This window comes from Ptychodera flava, chromosome 18 (assembly GCF_041260155.1).
Source record: "Ptychodera flava strain L36383 chromosome 18, AS_Pfla_20210202, whole genome shotgun sequence".
In the NCBI taxonomy this organism is placed as follows: Eukaryota; Metazoa; Hemichordata; class Enteropneusta; family Ptychoderidae; genus Ptychodera; species Ptychodera flava.
The window spans coordinates 4030787-4050879 of record NC_091945.1 but is presented as its reverse complement, the minus strand read 5'-3'; the positions used below and the strand labels follow the sequence as shown (position 1 = coordinate 4050879).

Below are 20093 nucleotides of genomic sequence, written 5' to 3'. Positions count from 1 at the left end.
GCACCAAGACTTCCTCATTCCATGTGCGTGTGAGTAAATTATATAAAACTAAGAATATAGACAGTGTTTGAATTGCGTGAAACATTTTAGAGTCATTTTGAACAGCATATGAGGCAAGTTTAAGTTAGAAGTATCGACCATGAACATTCTTGCCAAGTCGTAGTATTCAGTGTACAAAATTATTGAAAGCCATTCTATGCATTCGTCGTATACTTGCGAACTTGCAAAACTTCATGGAGATTAGGGAAACATTCAAATAACTCGATCTACGATGTTCACCTTTGATACTTGAGTTGAATTATACAGCTTAGGTGGTGCAATATTTCCTGTTACAATATTAATGCATAACCGGGATGATCAGTTCGAACTCAAATTTGTTTATACAAACCTCTTTATAACACTACGATGATAAATTAGTGAATGATGTCAATGAGATCGAAAGAAGGTTGAACTTCATGCAACGCTGACCCTCTGGCCTAATAATTAACAACATTGAACCAGATATCCACGTGTAATTTAACCTTTTCCAGTTGCTTTCAGAAAATTTTATTGACGGTTTCTCTCAAGATAAACATCTATAAGTATAAAGCAATTGGTTATCGCAGGTTTCCATATCATGTGTATATGTCCACCGAAGGAAAGATTTCAACGACCTCTTAACAAGCGTCAAAAGGGATTGAGAATTCAACGCTGATAGATTGCGCCCTCTATCGACGCACTGATTGCGACAGTCTTACCGTTTCTGTCAGGCACAAACTGTCAGAGTATGTTTATTGCCTTTCCCCTTAGGGAGCGTTCAGTTATTATTGCCAGGGGACGGGTGGCAAATTCTTCCCGTGCGTCAGTCAACATAAATGAGCCCCCATACCCATTTCACAAAAGTTTGATGACCCTCCCCCTTTTAAGATGACAAAAATTTCATGCCCCCATTTCTCCGACGAGTGAGGCTGAATTCTCAAACATCTGGCGGGGGGGGGGGGGGGGTGGCGATAGAATCCAATATAATACTAGCAATATCTATGCATCTATAGATGTTTGTTTATTGATATAAATGTAAGTTTATTAGACTAGGGCGGTTACAACTCGTATGTGTACAAGAAATTTTACTACTATCATATATAGCTGCATAACTATTGAGGATGCACGCAAAGTAAAAATAAATATATATTGGTTAATTCTGCTCTAAGATGTTTGAAACTACCTGTTATTAGCAGTTTGTAGAGTCATTTTCCTAAGGCAAGTTCTTAAATTGATTCATTTTAAACGCATTAGTGGACTGTTTGGATTTATTCAGTCCAAGTCGATTTGAGTTAATCCAACTCTGGCAAGGTTAATGGCACCTGCTGAAGAGCACACAAAATGATGACCATGAGAGAGTATGCAAATAGTGAATTTCTGACTACACTTTGCCAAATTGTGAAAAACTGATCACAGTGACCTATCAAAATTTTTTAGTACAAGACATATATGAATGAGATGCTACTCAAAATTGACAATACTGGAAGGTTAAAATATTCCATAATACAAATGTTTTAATCTTTGAAAAGTTGGATGTAATAATGGCAAATTTGGTAAAACACTAAATAATTTCATTTAGTCGCACATTTTTCATGTAAATCGGAGTCTTTACTGTTCAAAGTTTTACTTGTATTTATTTTACGATGACAATGTGAAAATTTAGAAAATCAAGCATGGTGACCCCATCTTTGTTCTTTAATTTTTAATTATTCTCATATGCCAGAATTCAAAAAGTTCAAGTCTCCTGGTCTTCCATATCATGTGTTGCTCTCTGGACTGATATTGTGTACAAGTATATTTTACTGTCATGAGTGTCATTTGACCCAAACTTTTCTTCAACTACATCAGAGTCAGAGCTATCTCTGTAACTCTCGGTATACAGTGACAGTGACACTGCAGTAGCAGGGCAACTGCGTTCATGTTCTACTCCCAACAGCATGTTGAACTGTCCAGTATTCAGCTTGCTATCACAGCCTGTGTATGTGTACCATGCATTTGTATCATTGACAATTAAATGACTTTCAATCTGCAATTCAATTATCACCCAATACATATACACACAGGCTTTGCGAACAAACTGAATATTGTGTGTTTCAGCATGCTGTAGGAGACAGCGAAAAACTGTATTTGATATATTGCATAGAAATATTGAAAAGATTATCAACAGTTGCAGCTTCTGCCCCGTCACTGGGTCCACGTTTGTTTGCTTTACAAAATATCATACGTGTTTAGATTTTTTTGAGATAAAAGTCATGATATGTGACAAAATTGTTCTAGATTTTGTATAATTATTACTAACATTAGAACAATTGGATGACATTAAAATGTTATTCATTTTTCATTGAATTACCCACCAAACCTAGGAATAGTAAAAAGTAAATAGGAACTAAAAAATTTCAGGTCCCCTATAGGTAAAGCAAAACTTTCGAGTCCCTCCTCTTCTACCCCCGAAATTTTGGAATCCCCCTGAATTCCTCCAGCTCCCTCCCCTCACCGCTTTTTGTGAACGCAGCCTTAGGCTGTAATAAGTTTCTTGATGGTGCTCTCTACAAGCCAAACTATAAATGAAGGTAAACATTACAGCCATTGTCCCTTTTGTGGTCACATTGAAAGGTTTAGAAGCAGGATGACTTCCCTCACCTGTCAGGAAAACTGGACACAATTAACATAAAAGTAACATGAGGTGTACTTTTTGGTCAATCATGTATGTTTTGTTCTGTGTATCGACTGTAATTTCTTGTTCTACTCCCACAGATTGCCAGAATAACACAATTCTGTTTGGCAAATACTCTGTATATGCAAGTGTAAAGACCCTTATTATTGTTATTGATGACAAATGAATTCTAGTCCGGACTTTAAGTCAATTTTAAACAATAACAATGCTGACTGTACACACATGGCTGTGCTGGACTTTCATCACGCTTCAGGGAGTAGAACAAGAAATTGCCGTGACAGTTTTATCCTGAGTCCCCCTTTAAGTCCCCGAATCCCTTCAAGTGCCCCCAACACACCTTTGATATTTTCAAGTCCCCCTGTCCATTCTGCCGCTCCCCCTCCAGAGGTGTTTTTGAATGCAGCCCAATCATTGCCTTACCTCAGCCAAAGGCTGATAGGAATTGTTCATTGCCCGAAGCGAGCTCAACTTACAAGACGACAAGCCTGTATAGAATTGCCAAGGCAAGATGGTCGTGTGACAGATAATTATACTTTTATTCAGATTTACAGTTGAATGACTTCAAAGAATCAAATTATGCAGAGAATCATTTTTATCTCCCAGAATATTTTTGAACACTGAAACTGCTTTCGAAGGATGGATACTTATGAAAATCAAGTGACCCCCCTCTTTGCTGTTTAACAAATACATGACCCTCCCTTTGCAGTTTTCAAATTTAGGGCGACCCCTCCCGGATTTTGCCGGCCCGCCCAACCCCGGGCTGTAATAACTGAACGCTCCCTTTAAGCAGGCTCCTTCTCTCTCCCCCTCTCCCTCTACGAGGACATTTAGATGAAACTATGAGGTAATGTCACAGACCCAGATTTTGACGGAAGCAAGGATCAAGAATAATAATCCATGCAACTCCTGCATCCTGGGTTTCCTGTCAATCCTACAGCGCACTACAGTGTGTTGTTGTACGTCCCTTCCCAAGTCTCCAAGCGGAAACGACATCGCCATCCGTTTTGGGACTTGAAACAAATGATAAAGTCATATTTTACACTCATTAAATGAAAAAATGAAAACGGAAGAGCACAGTCATCAATTTTTACAACTCAAAGATCATTCTACGATCCACTCATTTCAGTCATTTCAAACAGAGATAGGGGACTTATCGTCATTGCCAGCTAGACTTTAGAAAGTGTTTTATATTGTTTCCGGACCTAACCGGGAGAACTCTTTCTTCCTGATTTACAGCTAGTGTTGAACACCCTATGAGCACCCTGGTGGTTGAAGGGCTACTCCCCATATCCTATTCCTGAGAATACCCCAGAGTTACCATATCATGACCCTTGATAAACTAACATAAATAATAGGAACGGTCAGACAGTGATAGCAGTAAAACTCAACTCTGACATTCTCCGGGTAAGTGTCATGACATTGTAGACACAAATCTCAACGCTAGCAATAAAAGTCTACTCTAAGCAGCGACAACTGAGTCGTCGCAAAAAGTAAGTATCCTTGTAACCACGAAGCTAACCTAACTTTCCCCTAAGAATACAACACTTGAAATCTCTTACAGCGTCTTATTCCTTTGACAAAACTACGACGTTTACTTGGAAACCATTAATTCATGACACTTTGAAGAAAGACTCTATTATTTTTCTCTCTTTTTGTGACAGCTCTGTGGTCAATTAACTTCTGTCAAATACTGACAGCAATGCAGACCAAACTGATCGTGTTTGTAGATGCATAAAAATAGGAATACACGATCAATGGCGCGTTTTTCTATTCGTTTTGAATCAAAGTTCTGAACAGTATTGACTAGGTCACTCTAAGGTCATTAAAAGGTCAGCTTGGGTCATGACTTTTTCAGGTTTCGGCTCAGAGATAACTGAGTAAACAGTGTCGAGATAATACCCATACCAAACAGCTTGTTTTGCCCTCCTTTTTAGCGGGACGAGTAGCTCAGTGTTTAGCGCACGGTCATTGGTGACAGTTATTAGCGTTTGTAAAACCTGATTGATTTCCCAAGCATTATGACAGTGTCCGTGGCCGTGTTTAATTGTGTTTTTGTCGTTTGCTTTACATATATTTTGCTACTTCTAGTTCTGAATCACGCTTAGGGACTGGTCAGTTTCTTCGGCCGGGGGGGGGGCGGTGGATTATTTTTTGCCGACGTCAAAAAGTGGCTGACCCCCCCTATTCCAAATTTTGAAAAACAGGGTGACCCCCCTATTCCAAATTTCTAAAACAGGGTGACCCCCGGGCGCGACAAAGGTAAAACAAAAGATGGACATAAATTATATATATATTATATATATATATATATATATATATATATATATATATATATATATATATATATATATATATATATTATATTTTACATTTTACATATATTTATATTTTAAATAGTCATTCTATGTTTTAGTGAAATTGTTGACATGTCAGTTGTAAGATAGGAATTTCAAAGTGTCAATCTTAAAGTTTAAATACAGTACATTTTGAATGAGCTGTATTTTGAATGAGCTGTGAATGTATTTCACACTTTCTCTGCTTAACCAGATGTCCTGAACTGTTGTACAGAAATGGATGTCAATCATTCATATCAAAGAGGAAAAAGCAGTGAATCAAAACTTTGATGGGTGTTAAGACTTGCCAACCATCCAATAAATCTACTGAGGAGCCATAGAGAGCTTTTTTAGCCAAATCTGATGTGTACAGTGTCTGAGAGGACCTTTTCTTGTGTAACATTGAAACCATAAAAGCACAGCTAATAATGACAAAAACTGCCTTTTTAACTGTTATTTTGTTCATAAAAAAGCATCTTTCTACAGAAAACCTATGAAACAAAGGAAAATAATTGCATCAATGAGAAGGAAAGATATCTTGTCATTTTTCTATCTCTAAAATAAGTCACTGTATCAAATATATATTGTGAAATATTTGTGCATGTTGCTTTCTCATACTGAATTCTCACAGAGAGAACAGAAAAGTATCAGGAATTTGTCATCCTTTTCATATGAAATGCAGATTTCATAATGGTACACTTTCACTTAGCAAACATCAAGATATCTCTGAAAGTATGGCGCCCGAAGGGCGCGCCAAAAATATGAAACATCCTGATATCTCTGATATATATGCCTTGTATATTAAAGTCATGCACCTGAAGGGCATGCTGAAAGATGTATGATATATTAAAGTAATGAGCTTGAAGAGCACGCTGAAAAATATTGAACATACAGATATCTCTGATGTATGTATGCTTGATATGTTAAAGTTGGCGTGCTGAAAAATATGACTGATTATTAAGTTACGCGCCCGAAGGGCGCGCCGAAAAATACAACTGAATGATGAATTTTGTGGCTGACACTAGCATTTTAGGCAATGATGGGCCTGTGTCAAAATTCAAAAACACACTGACCCCCCCCCCCCCCATTGGGCATTTCAAAACATGGTGACCCCCTATCACCAAAGTCAAAAACAGGATGACCCCCCATGAATCCACCGCCCCCCCCCCAGGCTGAAGAAACTGACCAGTCCCTTAATTGTCCAACCTTCTCGTCTTTCTAGTTGAGAACTTGACTTTGTCAACGATTAACTAGAGGTAACCTTCGGACCTAGTTGAGATATGTTTGTCTAGGGTTAGCACTCGTCTTTCAAAGTATATGACGATGTTATCCGGATGAGCTTGTGAACAGCCTGTCAATGACGCATTAAGAGGGGTTGGGCTCACATCAACCCGATATGTTCAACAAACACGCATTTGCCACTATTACGTAGTTTACAGCGTCTCTCCCTGAACTTAAAACGCATGAGAACGAAGAATCTCCGTTGGGACTGTATAAGGCATGGAGACGAGGCATTTGCACACATGATGCGTTTTAGTATATACCCCTTGTGGCGCTCTTCGCGGAAAATGACCCACGTCATCACGTGGTGAGTAAAACATAGACGAAGACACGGATTTCTATTGTTCTTTATTATACGTTTAATGAAGATTAAGTGCAAATAAACATTTAGCAATAACACTTATCTGGTATATTGAAAAGATAAACGAAAAAAAATCTTCTTCCAAGTTATATTGGGATTTCAGAGCACGCCGTCAAAGCGCGCCATCAAGCCGAAGAACATTTTGTTTACTTATCTGAGGACATGACCTATAATCCTGACAGCGTTTCATCCTATTGGCGATTCATTCATAAGCTGCGAGTGATTTGATTGGCTGTTGCCTAGGGGTGTGTACCGAGGCCTGCCCAGTGAGTAACATCCGCACACATTTTATCACAGTATTCACACTCGTAAATTTATCACTTTTCTACCTTATAAGGCATAATTAGCCAATCGAGTACCGCTCACACAATTGGCGACGCCCTAACTGATCCGTGGAAACGGGAGCGTTCGTGGACTACGTGACCGACTGAACCCAACGGGCGATTCTGACGTCACTGATCGTCGTACATTCCGCCGGCCGGCTTTCTTCCCACTCACTTTTGAGTACATATACCGGTGAAAGTGAAAACACACGGAAGTTCAGCTTCAACACTTCAAGTATTCATACTCCACTCCTGTAAGGTAAGAAGAAATACTCCATCGAGTTATTTTTGGCTTAACAGTCATATAGATAGGCGACGCTTGCAAACCGTTGACCGCAGTGCACAAATTCAGTATTTCGCAATCACTTACGATTTTACAGTGTACATGCGGGTTGCTCATATATTATTCTGAACGCACGTGGATCTTTAGTCAGGAATTTTAATGAAGTCAATTCACGGAATTAACCATCTTCTACTGAAAATTAATCCTGATTTAACACAGAACATGTCGCCATTACGTTAATGATTAATTGAAGTCCAAAAATCGCTCTAAATAGAGAAAATTAATTTTTTTTGTCACTGACGAAAATTCTTTGTTCGTTTCACAGGAAAGCCAACGAAAATCTTTTCAAAATGAGCTTCGGATTCGGCGTTTTGAAGAAACATTATGAGGTAAAGTATAGACCTGCATATTGTGTCTATTAAATAAACCATAGAACAGCGTCGTTAAATATTGATAGCCAGACAAAAAATATGCAGGGGATAAACTTTATCTTAAATTCTAACCTTTGTCCGAATCAATGTACTAACCATATAACCATGGACGCATTCACACATTTAGTGTTCTAGTCACTCCTTCTATTTTGATTCGCGGTGAGAAAACTTTGTCAATCATGAATCATTCTTTTCTCGCCATTGTGGCCAATATTACAATTTACATGCTTAAATAACTTCGTACCCTACGTCTGGAAATTGCCCCCACTCGTTGATGAAACGTGTCACAGACTTTGTCACCATCCCAACATTGCCATCAACTGTCAATTTCTGCTCTTAGTGACTTTCTTCGCTTTCTATAAAGACAAGATAGATCGGTATCTATCTATTTATCTACATGCATGTACGCTCGCACGCACGCGTACACACACATACATACAAACATACATACATACATACATACATACATACATACATACATACATACATACATACATACATACATACATACATACATACATACATACATACATACATACAAACATACATACATATTTCTTCGCGGGAAAAATAAATTTGGGGATGTGTTCTGTGTTAAGCTTTTAGTATCACTGTTTGTAACTCAAACTTCCTGAATTTAGCAGAATGTGGACCACATATAAAAACTAGTTATCTCTGCACTAGGAGAGAAACAAATAATTGAAGTTTTGTTCAGAAACAAAGTGGAGTAATAAAATAAATCTGTTGGGTGGATTTGTTTGTAATTCAAGGCCTTTTACCGTAATTTAATCTATTTGCCATGGTATTTGTATGTTTTCTTTCGAACATTTTATTACTGGCAGCAGTTTATTGCTATGGCGGAGGTACCTCAGAGAATGCTTCTAAAAATAGAAAATCCTTATACATTCTGCCCTCCGGTGAACTTGTTGTCAAATAAAATGAGCATGCGCAATACATTACAAATACAGAATTGTGCCGCACTTTACCTTCTGTCAAGCGTAAACGCAATTAAACAAGTTCGATGGTATAAAATTTTCAAAAGAATGTTCACCGTTCTTCAGTTGCTACACAGGTCCAGTAGGCATAATTTGTGATGATTTTTTTCCTATTATTATCATAAAAATAATTATGAATATAATAAATTATTAATATGAATGTTACAGAATATTAAAACTTTTTTACACACAATGTCGTCTACTTTGTGTAAATGCTGTCTGGAAACTCCATTGTTGTGATAATTATGATTATTAATAAATTATTATTATGATTAATAAAGTCATATTTTACACATCGTAATATAGTTTCACAATCCATGCCAAAATATACAAGTGACACCATTGCCAAGGTTCAGTCTACGGCGAGAGTTACCATTGCCCAGGTTCAGTCTACGGCGAGAGTTACTACACAGTGTATATCATTATATACACTGTGTAGTAACTCTCGCCGTAGACTGAACCTGGGCATTGGTAACTCTCGCCGTAGACTGAACCTTGGCAATGGTGTCACTTGTATATTTTGGCATGGATTGTGAAACTATATAAGGGTTTCCAGACGGTTGTTCATATAAGCACATTACAATGTGTAAAATATGACTTTATTAATCATAATCATAATTTATTAATAATCATAATTATCACAACAATGGAGTTTCCAGACAGCATTTACACAAAGTAGACGACATTGTGTGTAAAAAAGTTTTAATATTCTGTAACATTCATATTAATAATTTATTAATATTCATAATTATTTTTTATGATAATAATAGGAAAAAAATCATCACAAATTATGCCTACTGGACCTGTGGTTGCTATACAATATCATTTACTGCCTGTGGTTGGCAGACAAGTCGACCTCGTTTCCATGGAGCTTTCCATTACATTATGCAGTATTTGGCACTGAAAATTGCAATTCAAAAGAATAATTGCAAGCAACAACTGCCCCATTAAATAATCTTCATCTTATTGCCTGGAAACAACCCGCATTTGTAAAGACGCTAGATCAGAGATAGTGTTGCTTTATAATTTCCAATTGATTAAAAAGATATGCATGTCACGCAATCCAATTTCTCATGTTGCTGCAATGAATCTAGGCAGGTATGAAAACAGACGTGATTAATTACAACGTGGTGAAGTCGGTACAGTGCACAGCGGACAGCGTTATGTAGACAGCCGTCAAAAGCTTCCACTTCGGCAGTATAAATATACGGGAATCGTTGTCATGGAGACGCGCCGACGCAATTATGGTCTCAGGATGACATGAACACCTTGCGTTCACCTTTACATGGATCGATATGTTTGCTTTCTTGTCTGTCTACATGTACAACTTCGTCTTTGTTTTCGTACTTCGTGGTTTTCTGTCACCCTTCACTGATATCTCTCTCGCTGTTTGCATTCACTGATATGTTTCGCTGTTTGTACTTCATTGACTCATGACGACTTGTCCTCGTCGTTTCTATCCTTGTGTCTCTCCCCGTGCCTCACACTCACTAACGTCGACAGATATGTACATGTTTACCTCAAAACCGTCTCATGTTCTTAGTCGCCTTATGGTCCTCTTATCAGCGTTTTATTTGATATTTATAGCTTGGAGTTTTACATGGAAATTTACGCATCTGTTCCAACTGACAGCACAATATCTTATTCAGTTCCCTTCACCGACCGTGGTATCTAAATATACTTTACATCGGTATATATTCATTAGTTTTTAAGCCCTGCTTTGACAACACCGAGTGTGTATAACAATTTTTACCGACAGATGACGCGAATCACGCGCTTTAGAGTCGCTTGTAATGTCAAAGTGAAGATGAAAACCGCAGCTGTGAAACATGATAGATCGTGACCTTGAACGACCTTGAAGCCCATGCACCAAATATAAGGAAAGGAATGAATAGTTTGTGTTCAGTTTTTATGGCGTGACGTATAATCGATGGGTAAACTAATGGTGACCTTTGCCCAAGGTAGCTCAGTTTCTTATATGAGACAAATTGACAGTTGTGTAAATTAGGCATATACGGCCCGGTACCGCATGTAACTCTATGACCTTCGTCCCCCGGGATGTTTCAGCGGTTTTATCAAGGGCGATTTAGCTAGTCTAGCTGAGGTGTTAGTAACGGATGACTCTAAAAGGCATACGAAGAATTCAAAGAAACCTTTGGATTAAATATTAATATATATGTTTTGATTTGCCAAGGACAAATTTCGAAACGTCATCTGATTTCATATATACATGATCAGAATGGCAAAAATATGAAAATACATGAAGTTGAGGATTGCGAAACACAGGCGACATGTGGCTGTGAAAGTGTACACCGCTCTAGATTGTCTGTGCGTCACACATCCCGGTTGCACAATGTGCGCTACCCGGTTTAAGGACAAACCGCCAACCGCCCACATGTATTGCGAAATTGTCGATACGCCACGTGGATATAAGTAAACACTGTTCCAAATAAGCTATAATTAGTAACAGTGCCTACGTGCACACATCCATGTTCGACGGTCACCGGTGCTATATATCGTACACTCTACGTTCTTTACGATTGTGACGCACTCACTTTCTATTGTTAATTTCAATTAATTATTTATTAATCACCTATACCAGGTGAAGCTGTTCCGGTGCAAAACTGGAGCAGTTGCCATAATTCATCAACATTGATATACGAATCAATACAAAAAACATAATAGCGCTTTTCGTCCTTTTAAAAAAGTACAAACGAACATTTATATCATTTTAAAAGAATGTTAATTAATATTTGAATGGTAATTATGAAAGCCCAATCTCCACAAATATCAAAAGTTCAGAATTCAGGATAGTAGTGTTAATTATTGTCAAATTATAAATGCCACAAAGTTAACCTGATTAGGTTTTTATAGACTGTGTTTCATTTCTGACGCTAGAGGTATTTAAGTCATGTTGTTGACGTCTTAAAATTTCAACAATCGTGCAGTCGCCAATTTTGAAATTCTTGGATCACGTGAGCCTACCTAACCTTCCAAATTTACATTCCGACATTGAAATTTTATAGGCTGAAACATAGACTCTTTCGCTCCAGGATAAATGATTAAAATAGATTTCTTGGACAGTAATCATCTTCCTCGTTTCACTTTATTTAACATTCGATACAGCCATCTATAGCTCACACTGTTTTAGAAGGTACAGATTCAGAATGCCCGGTTAACAATTTACTACAATCGTCATGACTGCCAATAATAGATCAAGTCACGGGTTTCCCAGTCATAACATTCTATTAATAAGACATCTGTAACGTTTACGCGGCGTATCTGGAATATGTTTAATTGAAATCAAACTGAGTGACAAATATGTTAGGTCTTGAACTGTCGACTTTAACATTTCTCATCATTGCTCCTCGTCATCGTTTGCATTTTCTTAGAGTCTAATGAAAGATAATGACAGCCGGTTGAAACTGTTGCGCTGATATATTTTTACGACGTACACTAACGGCGTCCAAAGTATCCGAAGTGTCCAATTTATCGTGACAAGCATTTTCTGGCAGAATACTTTTGTATTGGCGATAGGCTACCTGCATTCCAGCCAATTTTTAAGCGGCGATTGCAGTTAATTATGGTCAGTTGACGCTCTAGGTTTACTCTTCGGAAACTATCTCTCCCTTCGACGACCTCGTTTAAGTCCAGTGCACATAAATTCTGATATGCTGATTGCAAAGCAACCGTGAAGTGTTTTGCAGTCGATCGTTCGATATCCGGAATTTATCCGGGTTTGTACAAGGACACTGAGGAAGGTCTCTGCTCCATATTTTTATGGTCAATGAAATATAAACTGTTATTTCAATCATGAAATGCGAAAATGATTTTCGGTATGGCATTGTACGGAAAGTTTTATCAAACTAGACTCGGTAGTTGTTCAATACCTGCACCTACAAGCCCATAAAAAAGTTGACCAGTTTGATTTTTTGACCTTTCAACCAAAATGGCACCGACATCCAATTTTGCTGGTAACATAGGTATTGTGAAATGTTTTTGGCGGTTTTTGGCTGTCGGCCAAAACTTCGAACTGCTTCTGTGGATCCGCTTGACTTTTTTGACGGCCATGTTAGTCTATTATTGTTGGCGATGTTCCAAACGCAGGATTGTGTGTGCCTGTGTTTTATGTCTCCTATAAGGGTACTGAGCATGACACAAAAGACATAGTCGTAAAACGCTCCCTCTTTGTTAAAAGGTGACGAGCGTTTGGCTGGAAGGTGCAGTTTTTTATATTCGATTTTCACCCCTATAGTCGCCCGGTTGGCTGTAAAGACAACCTTCCTGATCACGATGAACAAAAACTGCGACCTCTGACGTTTGGAATTACTTATTGAAAGTAAACACATCTTTAAAAATTGAGAATAAATAGTAATGGGAATATAATTAACAGCCGTCACCGACTTCTGCAGATGTATGTGTAGTGTTAATGGTTCGACAGAGACTTGGGCGAGAGAAAAGATTGAAATGTGCCAATGAAACACATATCAAAGCGCTTGGCTCTTTCAGTTACACTCGACGACTACGCTCACGTTTAGCATTACTACAAATGCTCTACTAATGGAAAAGTCAGATACTTCACAACAAATTAAATGAACGTAATAACCCGAAGGATGTAGCATGTCGATTTTGTATCCGTTGAGTGTTGTTGAAAACACGCACATTGGTTTCCATTAAAAGTGATGCATTTCATGAAACACACCTCTTGCAGCTCTGATGAATAAATTTCGAACTAAAACTGAAAGCAAAACATTGAAAAGACATAAATGACGTCGTTCAATATCAAAAGAACTGACCATTTTTATCGTTGATCGTTAGAGATACGAAATTTTCATAGCAAACCCAATTAATTCGTCTCTTGTGTCTAAAATGGAAGACGACGACGTCATTTAAAATTAACTACTCTGTAGTTCAGCAAATCTGTAAGTGCGCAGACTCTACGTCGCGTCAAGGAGTCGTTGGACTTATCATTCTTCTCGCCGTTGAGGCAAGGTTTAGAAAAATCATTGACCTTCCCCTTCATGGTTCACTAATCTTCCGGATTACGACGTCAATGTCATGTTCAGAATGCTCATCAATTAACGCGGATAGATCATGATCAATTTCATCACATCTACGTTGTGTATATGCTGTTCTTCTAACATTGAAACGATGCTGAAAAGCGGAGATTCTATAAAATATGTAATTTTCTACAGGGTTTGTTACAACCAGGTCTGACAGCTATTTAAAAAAAACAGTCCCCGGAGTCTTTCAATTCTAAACCTTCTGAATTTTAAGAACGTGTGTCTTCGATTCAGAGTTTGACCGACAAGGACTCCGTGAATTAAACCGCTTTACAAAATATCACAGAACACGTACATATCTCCCTATGGAATAGTATGGTCGAGATTTGAAAGCTAAGCTGCCCGGTGATTTTATACATCAGCAAAAAAGGGGAAGGGAGATGGCTTGTTATAACATCGTACGCATAAATCGACTTGGCTTCCTTATTCATCTGATAATTTAATACACTCTGTCATGCAACACTGGGGCACACAGGGTCAAAGGTTAATTCATCAGACTGCGCCATGGGAACATAACACTATCTTGGACTGCGTTCAGATTGACCTCATCAATTTCATTGGCAGGGCGACATTATGGAATTCAAACTATAAATTTGAATATTATATATCAAATACACCGAGCTTGCTATCAAGTATTATAAATGTGCTCCAGTCACTGCGCCAGAAGTTAAATTGGATACCATATTTTGATTTTTAATGCCTTGCAAAGCACGATGAATTTACATGGACAGTATCAATAGGATTTCTTTGGTAGGTTTAGACTATGCGGGTCATCTCTCATTTTACAGTTTGACACCATAAGTTCTCAACGCTTTTCTCTGAATATGTGAATTATTTCAGCAAATATGCAGGTAACAATGCCGTACTGATTTTAAACGACATTTTTTGTACATTATATTTTCAGCTTACACCTCTGTTTTCACTGATTGGCGGTGTCTGTGTTATGGCCGGTAGCTACATAGGCTATGCTCTGATTACCAAGTCTGACGTAGTGTAAGTAATTACTATAACTTCCAAATTTCACTTCGTGATTGAAAAGAAATTAAAAATCAAAGACAAACTAGTAATATTGTACAGCACAGATTCATGAAAAGCACTGACAAAGCTGATATAAAATTGAGACTTGGGGAATAGCTTGCTTAAAAACAGAAAGTACGCAGTTCATTTTAGTTCAGGTGTTTACTCAATAATCCAAGCTCGTATAAAACAGTAACGAATCGCCATTCTGGAAGAAATAAGCTGATAGATATTTACAGTTTTGGCGGGAAATAATATGTTTGTCTGTAGGCTGCGAACTCGATATTCACTGTGCTTTACCAAAATGTGTAGTTTATTAATTTCAAGAGAGTAAATTCATTCCTGAAATCTCGTCTTTCTTTTACAGTGTTAACAGAAGTGCCAATCCATTTCCATGGGATAAAGTCGATCCATCTAAACCTCAGAAAGTAAGTATCGAATTATTTGTAACCACAAATGTCCATACACCATGAAATCCCTGGAACAATAAAACTAAAAGCTTAAACTGAACATTAGCCTTATCCTTCAGATTCAGTGTCTTGCTTGTTTTGTATCGACCACACCCTGGCACCGACGCAGTGGCATGACGTCATCAAAGATAGATGAAATCGAAAGTGAAAGTGAAAATACAGAGTAATACCTGTATTGATATCGCTCTGAACAAACACAAACAAAATACAAAATGAGACTGACACCATAACTTTAACAGTGATGCTGTTCTTTTCTTCTTTCCAGCTGTTCACAGTGAGCCAAAAATGGACAGCAATTCCCGAACTGGAGCAACTCCGACGTGAGATTGGTTCACCAGCATCGCCAAACTCATAGATGATTTGAAGAAATGAAGAAATTGCACTTTTGTATTATCAAGTAGTTTCATGGTTTGGTTTTCGCTCCGATTTTAATTGTCACGAATTGTTTTGATTTTCAATTGGGAAAGAACTTTGAGAGAAGTTATCGCGGCATTACACGTCATTAAAGAGTTATGGGACGATTCTATGAAAGCGGGATGTACATACTCTTTTTCTTTTGAAATTGTGAGACACGTGTTTTGTGAAAACCCGTGCTCAGTGAATTGATAGGATTGCGTTAGGTGGTGTTTCACTATAAAAACTCTAAAATTCGATATCTTTAAAAATACACTTCTTAAAAAGCTTGTAATACTTAAGCTAACCGATCTGCAGTCTCTGTGGCTCAGATCGAGAGAGTTTACCCGGGAACGAGCCAGATTTAACCCCAAACATCAAATGTATTGTTCTTGTACGAGGACATGGCGGACACATATCAAAAATCCAAGGAGCAGAGATGTGTCTAACCATTGGCTTATGTGTCAACCGAGCAGAAGCCTTGATTTGAATTCGACTCCCTAGTTACATTAATCTGTGACTAACATAGTGACAAAGGATTCTAATATAGAGTGAAAGTAAGGGGGTGGGGGGGGGGCTCCCAATAAAATTTGTAATTTCAAAACTGAAAATAAGCAGCACCCTTTGACAAACTATCTAACACTTTAATTTAAGGTAGGAATGTCAGTGTTCTTGTGTGTGATCGCATACATGTATGCTTTGATCAATTGAGGAATTTCATCCCAACAGGATTCCCGTACTCCGTACATCTCACATAACAGCATGACTTTCCTAAATTATATGACATCAGATACAGGTAACTGCGTGTCTAGCCGCTTGACGTCTGCTGGGACGGTTCAGTATCCATGGCAACTGTATCTTCTCTTTCACTATCTTCTAAGTGGCTTCCGGCCTGAGGCCTTTACCTCGTCTCTTCGATTTCTTTGATCACCAGTTTATTCCAATCACGTCGCCTTTTCTTCCTCTCATCAATAAATTCACAGAAGAAGACGTCTGATTTCACAGTCTGGCCCTGCATCTATCTCCGATCTCATGACCAGAGCTTAAGTTGACTTCACTGCCCCTTTAAACAGCTCACTAAACAAGTTTGTGAATCTGATATTTCTATCATCACGTCCCTAATGGCGTCCGTAAAATTACAGAGCATGAAAGGAGGATATGCATGGGAGGCGTCATTTTTTGAGATAAGATCTACAGGTATTACTTCGAAATATCTACATCAGCACCCTAACCCTTCCTTATTTTCACTCTACCATTCATTACGTTTCTCTGAAATTTTGATAAGATTTCTAAATTTCCAATAACCCTTACGGCAAACAGGAAATTTCACTGAACCATTGTAGGAATACCGATCACCTTGTTGTGTTCACTAGCTATGTCCAGCCCACTCAGAACGATAGTCGAATACAGCATTGTGTTGTTATTCATGACTTACTATTTGAGGAGGCGGACATTGCGAAACCTCGAAAAATAGTTTTCTCAAAAAAGCGCCTGAACATCTGACTTAACAGACAATTCACGTCAACTGTGTACGTGGTGAGAAGCAAAAAAAAAGCTGAGAAAATCATTATTCATCCTACGGACTAGCTCGGCTCGTCTGCCATACAACCTACAACGAACGGTATTTACCACACGGACTAGCTGGTCTGCCATACAACCTACAACGTGATATCGACGCATACCTTTCATTTTCACTTGAGATATCTAACAAATGTCATTGACCTTCTATTTACCAAATCTTGTCAATTTACAATGTAGAAGAGACACTTGATTTTTCCCTGCTTTAAGATTTTGACTCAACTAGCAGGGAACAATGTTCAAATATTTTGCAAATTTTGTGTTAACACAAGCCAAATAATCGTGTGTACAATTATTTATTATATTTAATATAAATATTAATGATGATGTTAATTCTGATTGTATTAAAAAGTGAAGCTCGAAAATTGTTGTTTTCTGTGTTCTGTCGATTGCAAGGCTTGGAAAAATAAAAGATTGCGTCGGAAAGCATATACAAGATTATTGTTAGTAGTGTTGTTTGCTTCTGTGTGGGAGTTTAGGGTCTTTCATTTATCACAGGATCATCTGGGCTTGATAAACACACAACACTTCAAAAACACAATACACTAGCATTTGCCAGTAGCATTGAACGTAGCTCTCTTCATGTTATGGCCGTCCAAATAAATTCCATCAAAGGCATAAACATCTCGGGCTATTTCTTTGCTCAAGGTTAGGAACTTTGACAGGGTCACAACCAGCCCAAGGTCAAAGGTTATCGAGGTTACATTGTGGCAGCTACTCAGCAAAACTGCGACCTTCGTTCAAAGTTTGATGGCACTTTGACGTATTTGTATACAAGCGTAGTAAACAGTGCAAATGTCAACGCCAAAGAGATACCTGAAAAATGTTTAGCTACTGTTGCTATAATGTTTTCCAAATTTTCAAAATACCCAAATTCACAGTTTAGGTGCAGTGTTCGAAATGGCCGCATGATGTTTCTTTTCTCACACACGTAAGGCTATCAATGCCCAGATACAACTCAGGAAACGAAGGGTCATGTCACCCTTGATACAACCCGACATGGATCGAAGATTAAGTCGAAATGTTGTGCAACATGACATTAAGACGTCTGAAAGTCTGACAGGACTCAATCTTGAAGTGTACTTTCATGTAACCCTCGACCCCGACAACATGTTAAAACAAATTGTAAATAATAAAATCAAAGATTTATTATCAATTCACCACTTGGTACAAGGAGCATGTTGACATTACGTTTTGAGCTGTTTTTCGATGCCAGGTGAAACTGACAGTCTTACAGCTGCAGGCGCAAACCTCAAACAAAGCAAAACATTTTCCCCGTATTTACGAATGGAGAAACGTTGGATGAGTGAATACCTTAGGCGTCAACTATTCGACTCTGATACATTTTTCTTCTCCGATCACGAGTTGGTTCCGGCGTGGGCTGTAAATGATACAATTCAAGCGAGATTGCCCATTGTTAGTGATTTAGTCCGCCCTATTTCATACGCTTTTTGCTCGGTGATAATTTATGAAAGCACATCGGCACCTTTTCAAAAATAAAGCTAGAAGTAGCACACCTTGTCACGGAAGGTTGGCGTGGTTATTGAAACTCTGCCAAGGAGCTGAGGAATGTGCACGTATTCCGTGTCAAACCCAACCTGGCTAAGCTCTTAATTAATAACACACAAGACAAAGTACAATCCAAAGCCGGGTACGCTCAATTACCATTGTTCAGGCCTTCGTCGACACTGCTATGGAGCAATATCAGTATAGTAGGACAGTTCAGAATAACAACAAAACACAAATATGATGTCATCATCCAAATCTCCTGGTCAAAGATCAATCACAATGATTGTCTTTGTCTCGGACAAGATTGGGGATTTTGCCGAGCGGTTTTGTTTGTGGCCTCTGCCGCTAGGTGATTGGGTACCGTGCGTTGTAGGTTCGAGCCAGATTGAAAACCATCGTATTCAACGACCATGACGTGTTCGCATATGACATTGTAAGTTAAAGTTCCGATAAAGTTGGAAACAGTAGAGCGCCCAAACAGCAGAGGACAAAGATAATACAGACCGTCCCAGCATACAGTGGATGATTTCTGTCTGAAGTTAGCTTTGGAAACGACGATGACCACGACGGCATTAAAACCTCTGACAAATTCTTGTCTAAGTCAATACAGACAGGAAATGAAACTTTATCGCTGAAACTTAACTTACTTTAGTATCTCATATTTTCCTGAAAGAAATCGCAGCTGCCCCAAATTTATTAATATCAACGTTATCACAAGATAATGACGGCTTGCCTTGTCGCAAGGTCAAGCATATTGGGATGACACCTAGCAACATCCTTTCTGCGTTGTGTGTTTGCATGGCAACTAGATCGCAGAGTTAAGATCATCAGCCATAAGAGTTCACAGCGTGTAGATGGCTATATGTATATCTATTTCTAATAATACTCCTGCAATACATAAACCTGGTAGTATCGCGATTTTTAATATCGTTGTGTCGTTGATAATGTCATTATTCGATGCGCAGTGGTAAATTTCATTATTTGATAAATATCTCGCAACTTCTCGTTCCAAATGAGAGTATGTTCAACTCAGTTCTGTCGTTGTAGGAGCTTTCATCACTCAGAGATGTATAACGAAGTCGCTGCAAAGATTGGAATGCGGAGCACCAGCAGAAGTAGAGTACCAGTAATTCACTTTCATCACTTGCTATAACTGCACCGACTCTCTGCTGACTGAGAACTCAAAATAGTGTTCATACGTCATATCGCTTCTTATTTTTCTCTTTATCATTTACTGTACAGAAAACCTCTTGCTCAAGATGTTTTTTCCGATTCAAAAGTCACGTACAACGTAACTTTTCACTTTCGATTTAAGAAAGTTGTAAGTTCAAAGACCGATGCACGTGAAGGGATTTGTAAGTAGA

General features: G+C 38.3%; 2 protein-coding genes across 3 annotated transcripts in view; one reads left to right on the top strand and one right to left on the bottom strand.

Moving 5' to 3' along the window:
- Positions 1-20093, bottom strand: part of LOC139116693 (uncharacterized) — a 559130-nt gene that overhangs the window by 48930 nt on the left and 490107 nt on the right. The gene's annotated exons all lie outside the window — the stretch shown is intronic.
- LOC139116669 (normal mucosa of esophagus-specific gene 1 protein-like) lies at positions 7090-17661 on the top strand. Of its 2 annotated transcripts, XR_011548353.1 has the most exons (6): positions 7090-7249; positions 7599-7662; positions 14667-14755; positions 15147-15207; positions 15515-17237; positions 17284-17661. XR_011548353.1 is itself a non-coding variant. In XM_070679250.1 (5 exons), the coding sequence occupies exons 2-5, from the start codon at positions 7624-7626 to the stop codon at positions 15602-15604; spliced, it is 279 nt and encodes a 92-aa protein (XP_070535351.1). In that variant the 5' UTR covers positions 7090-7249; positions 7599-7623; the 3' UTR covers positions 15605-17661. The 2 variants fall into 2 exon arrangements, 1 of the variants encoding a protein (XP_070535351.1); XM_070679250.1 differs by having other exon boundaries at positions 15515-17661.

Excerpts from the sequence above, each read along its gene's own strand:
- LOC139116669 (XM_070679250.1), top strand. The coding sequence starts at position 7,624 with ATGAGCTTCGGATTCGGCGTTTTGAAGAAACATTATGAG. Across the intron at positions 7,663-14,666 it reads TTTTGAAGAAACATTATGAG|CTTACACCTCTGTTTTCACT; the intron begins GTAAAGTATAGA and ends TTATATTTTCAG. Across the intron at positions 14,756-15,146 it reads ATTACCAAGTCTGACGTAGT|TGTTAACAGAAGTGCCAATC; the intron begins GTAAGTAATTAC and ends TTTCTTTTACAG.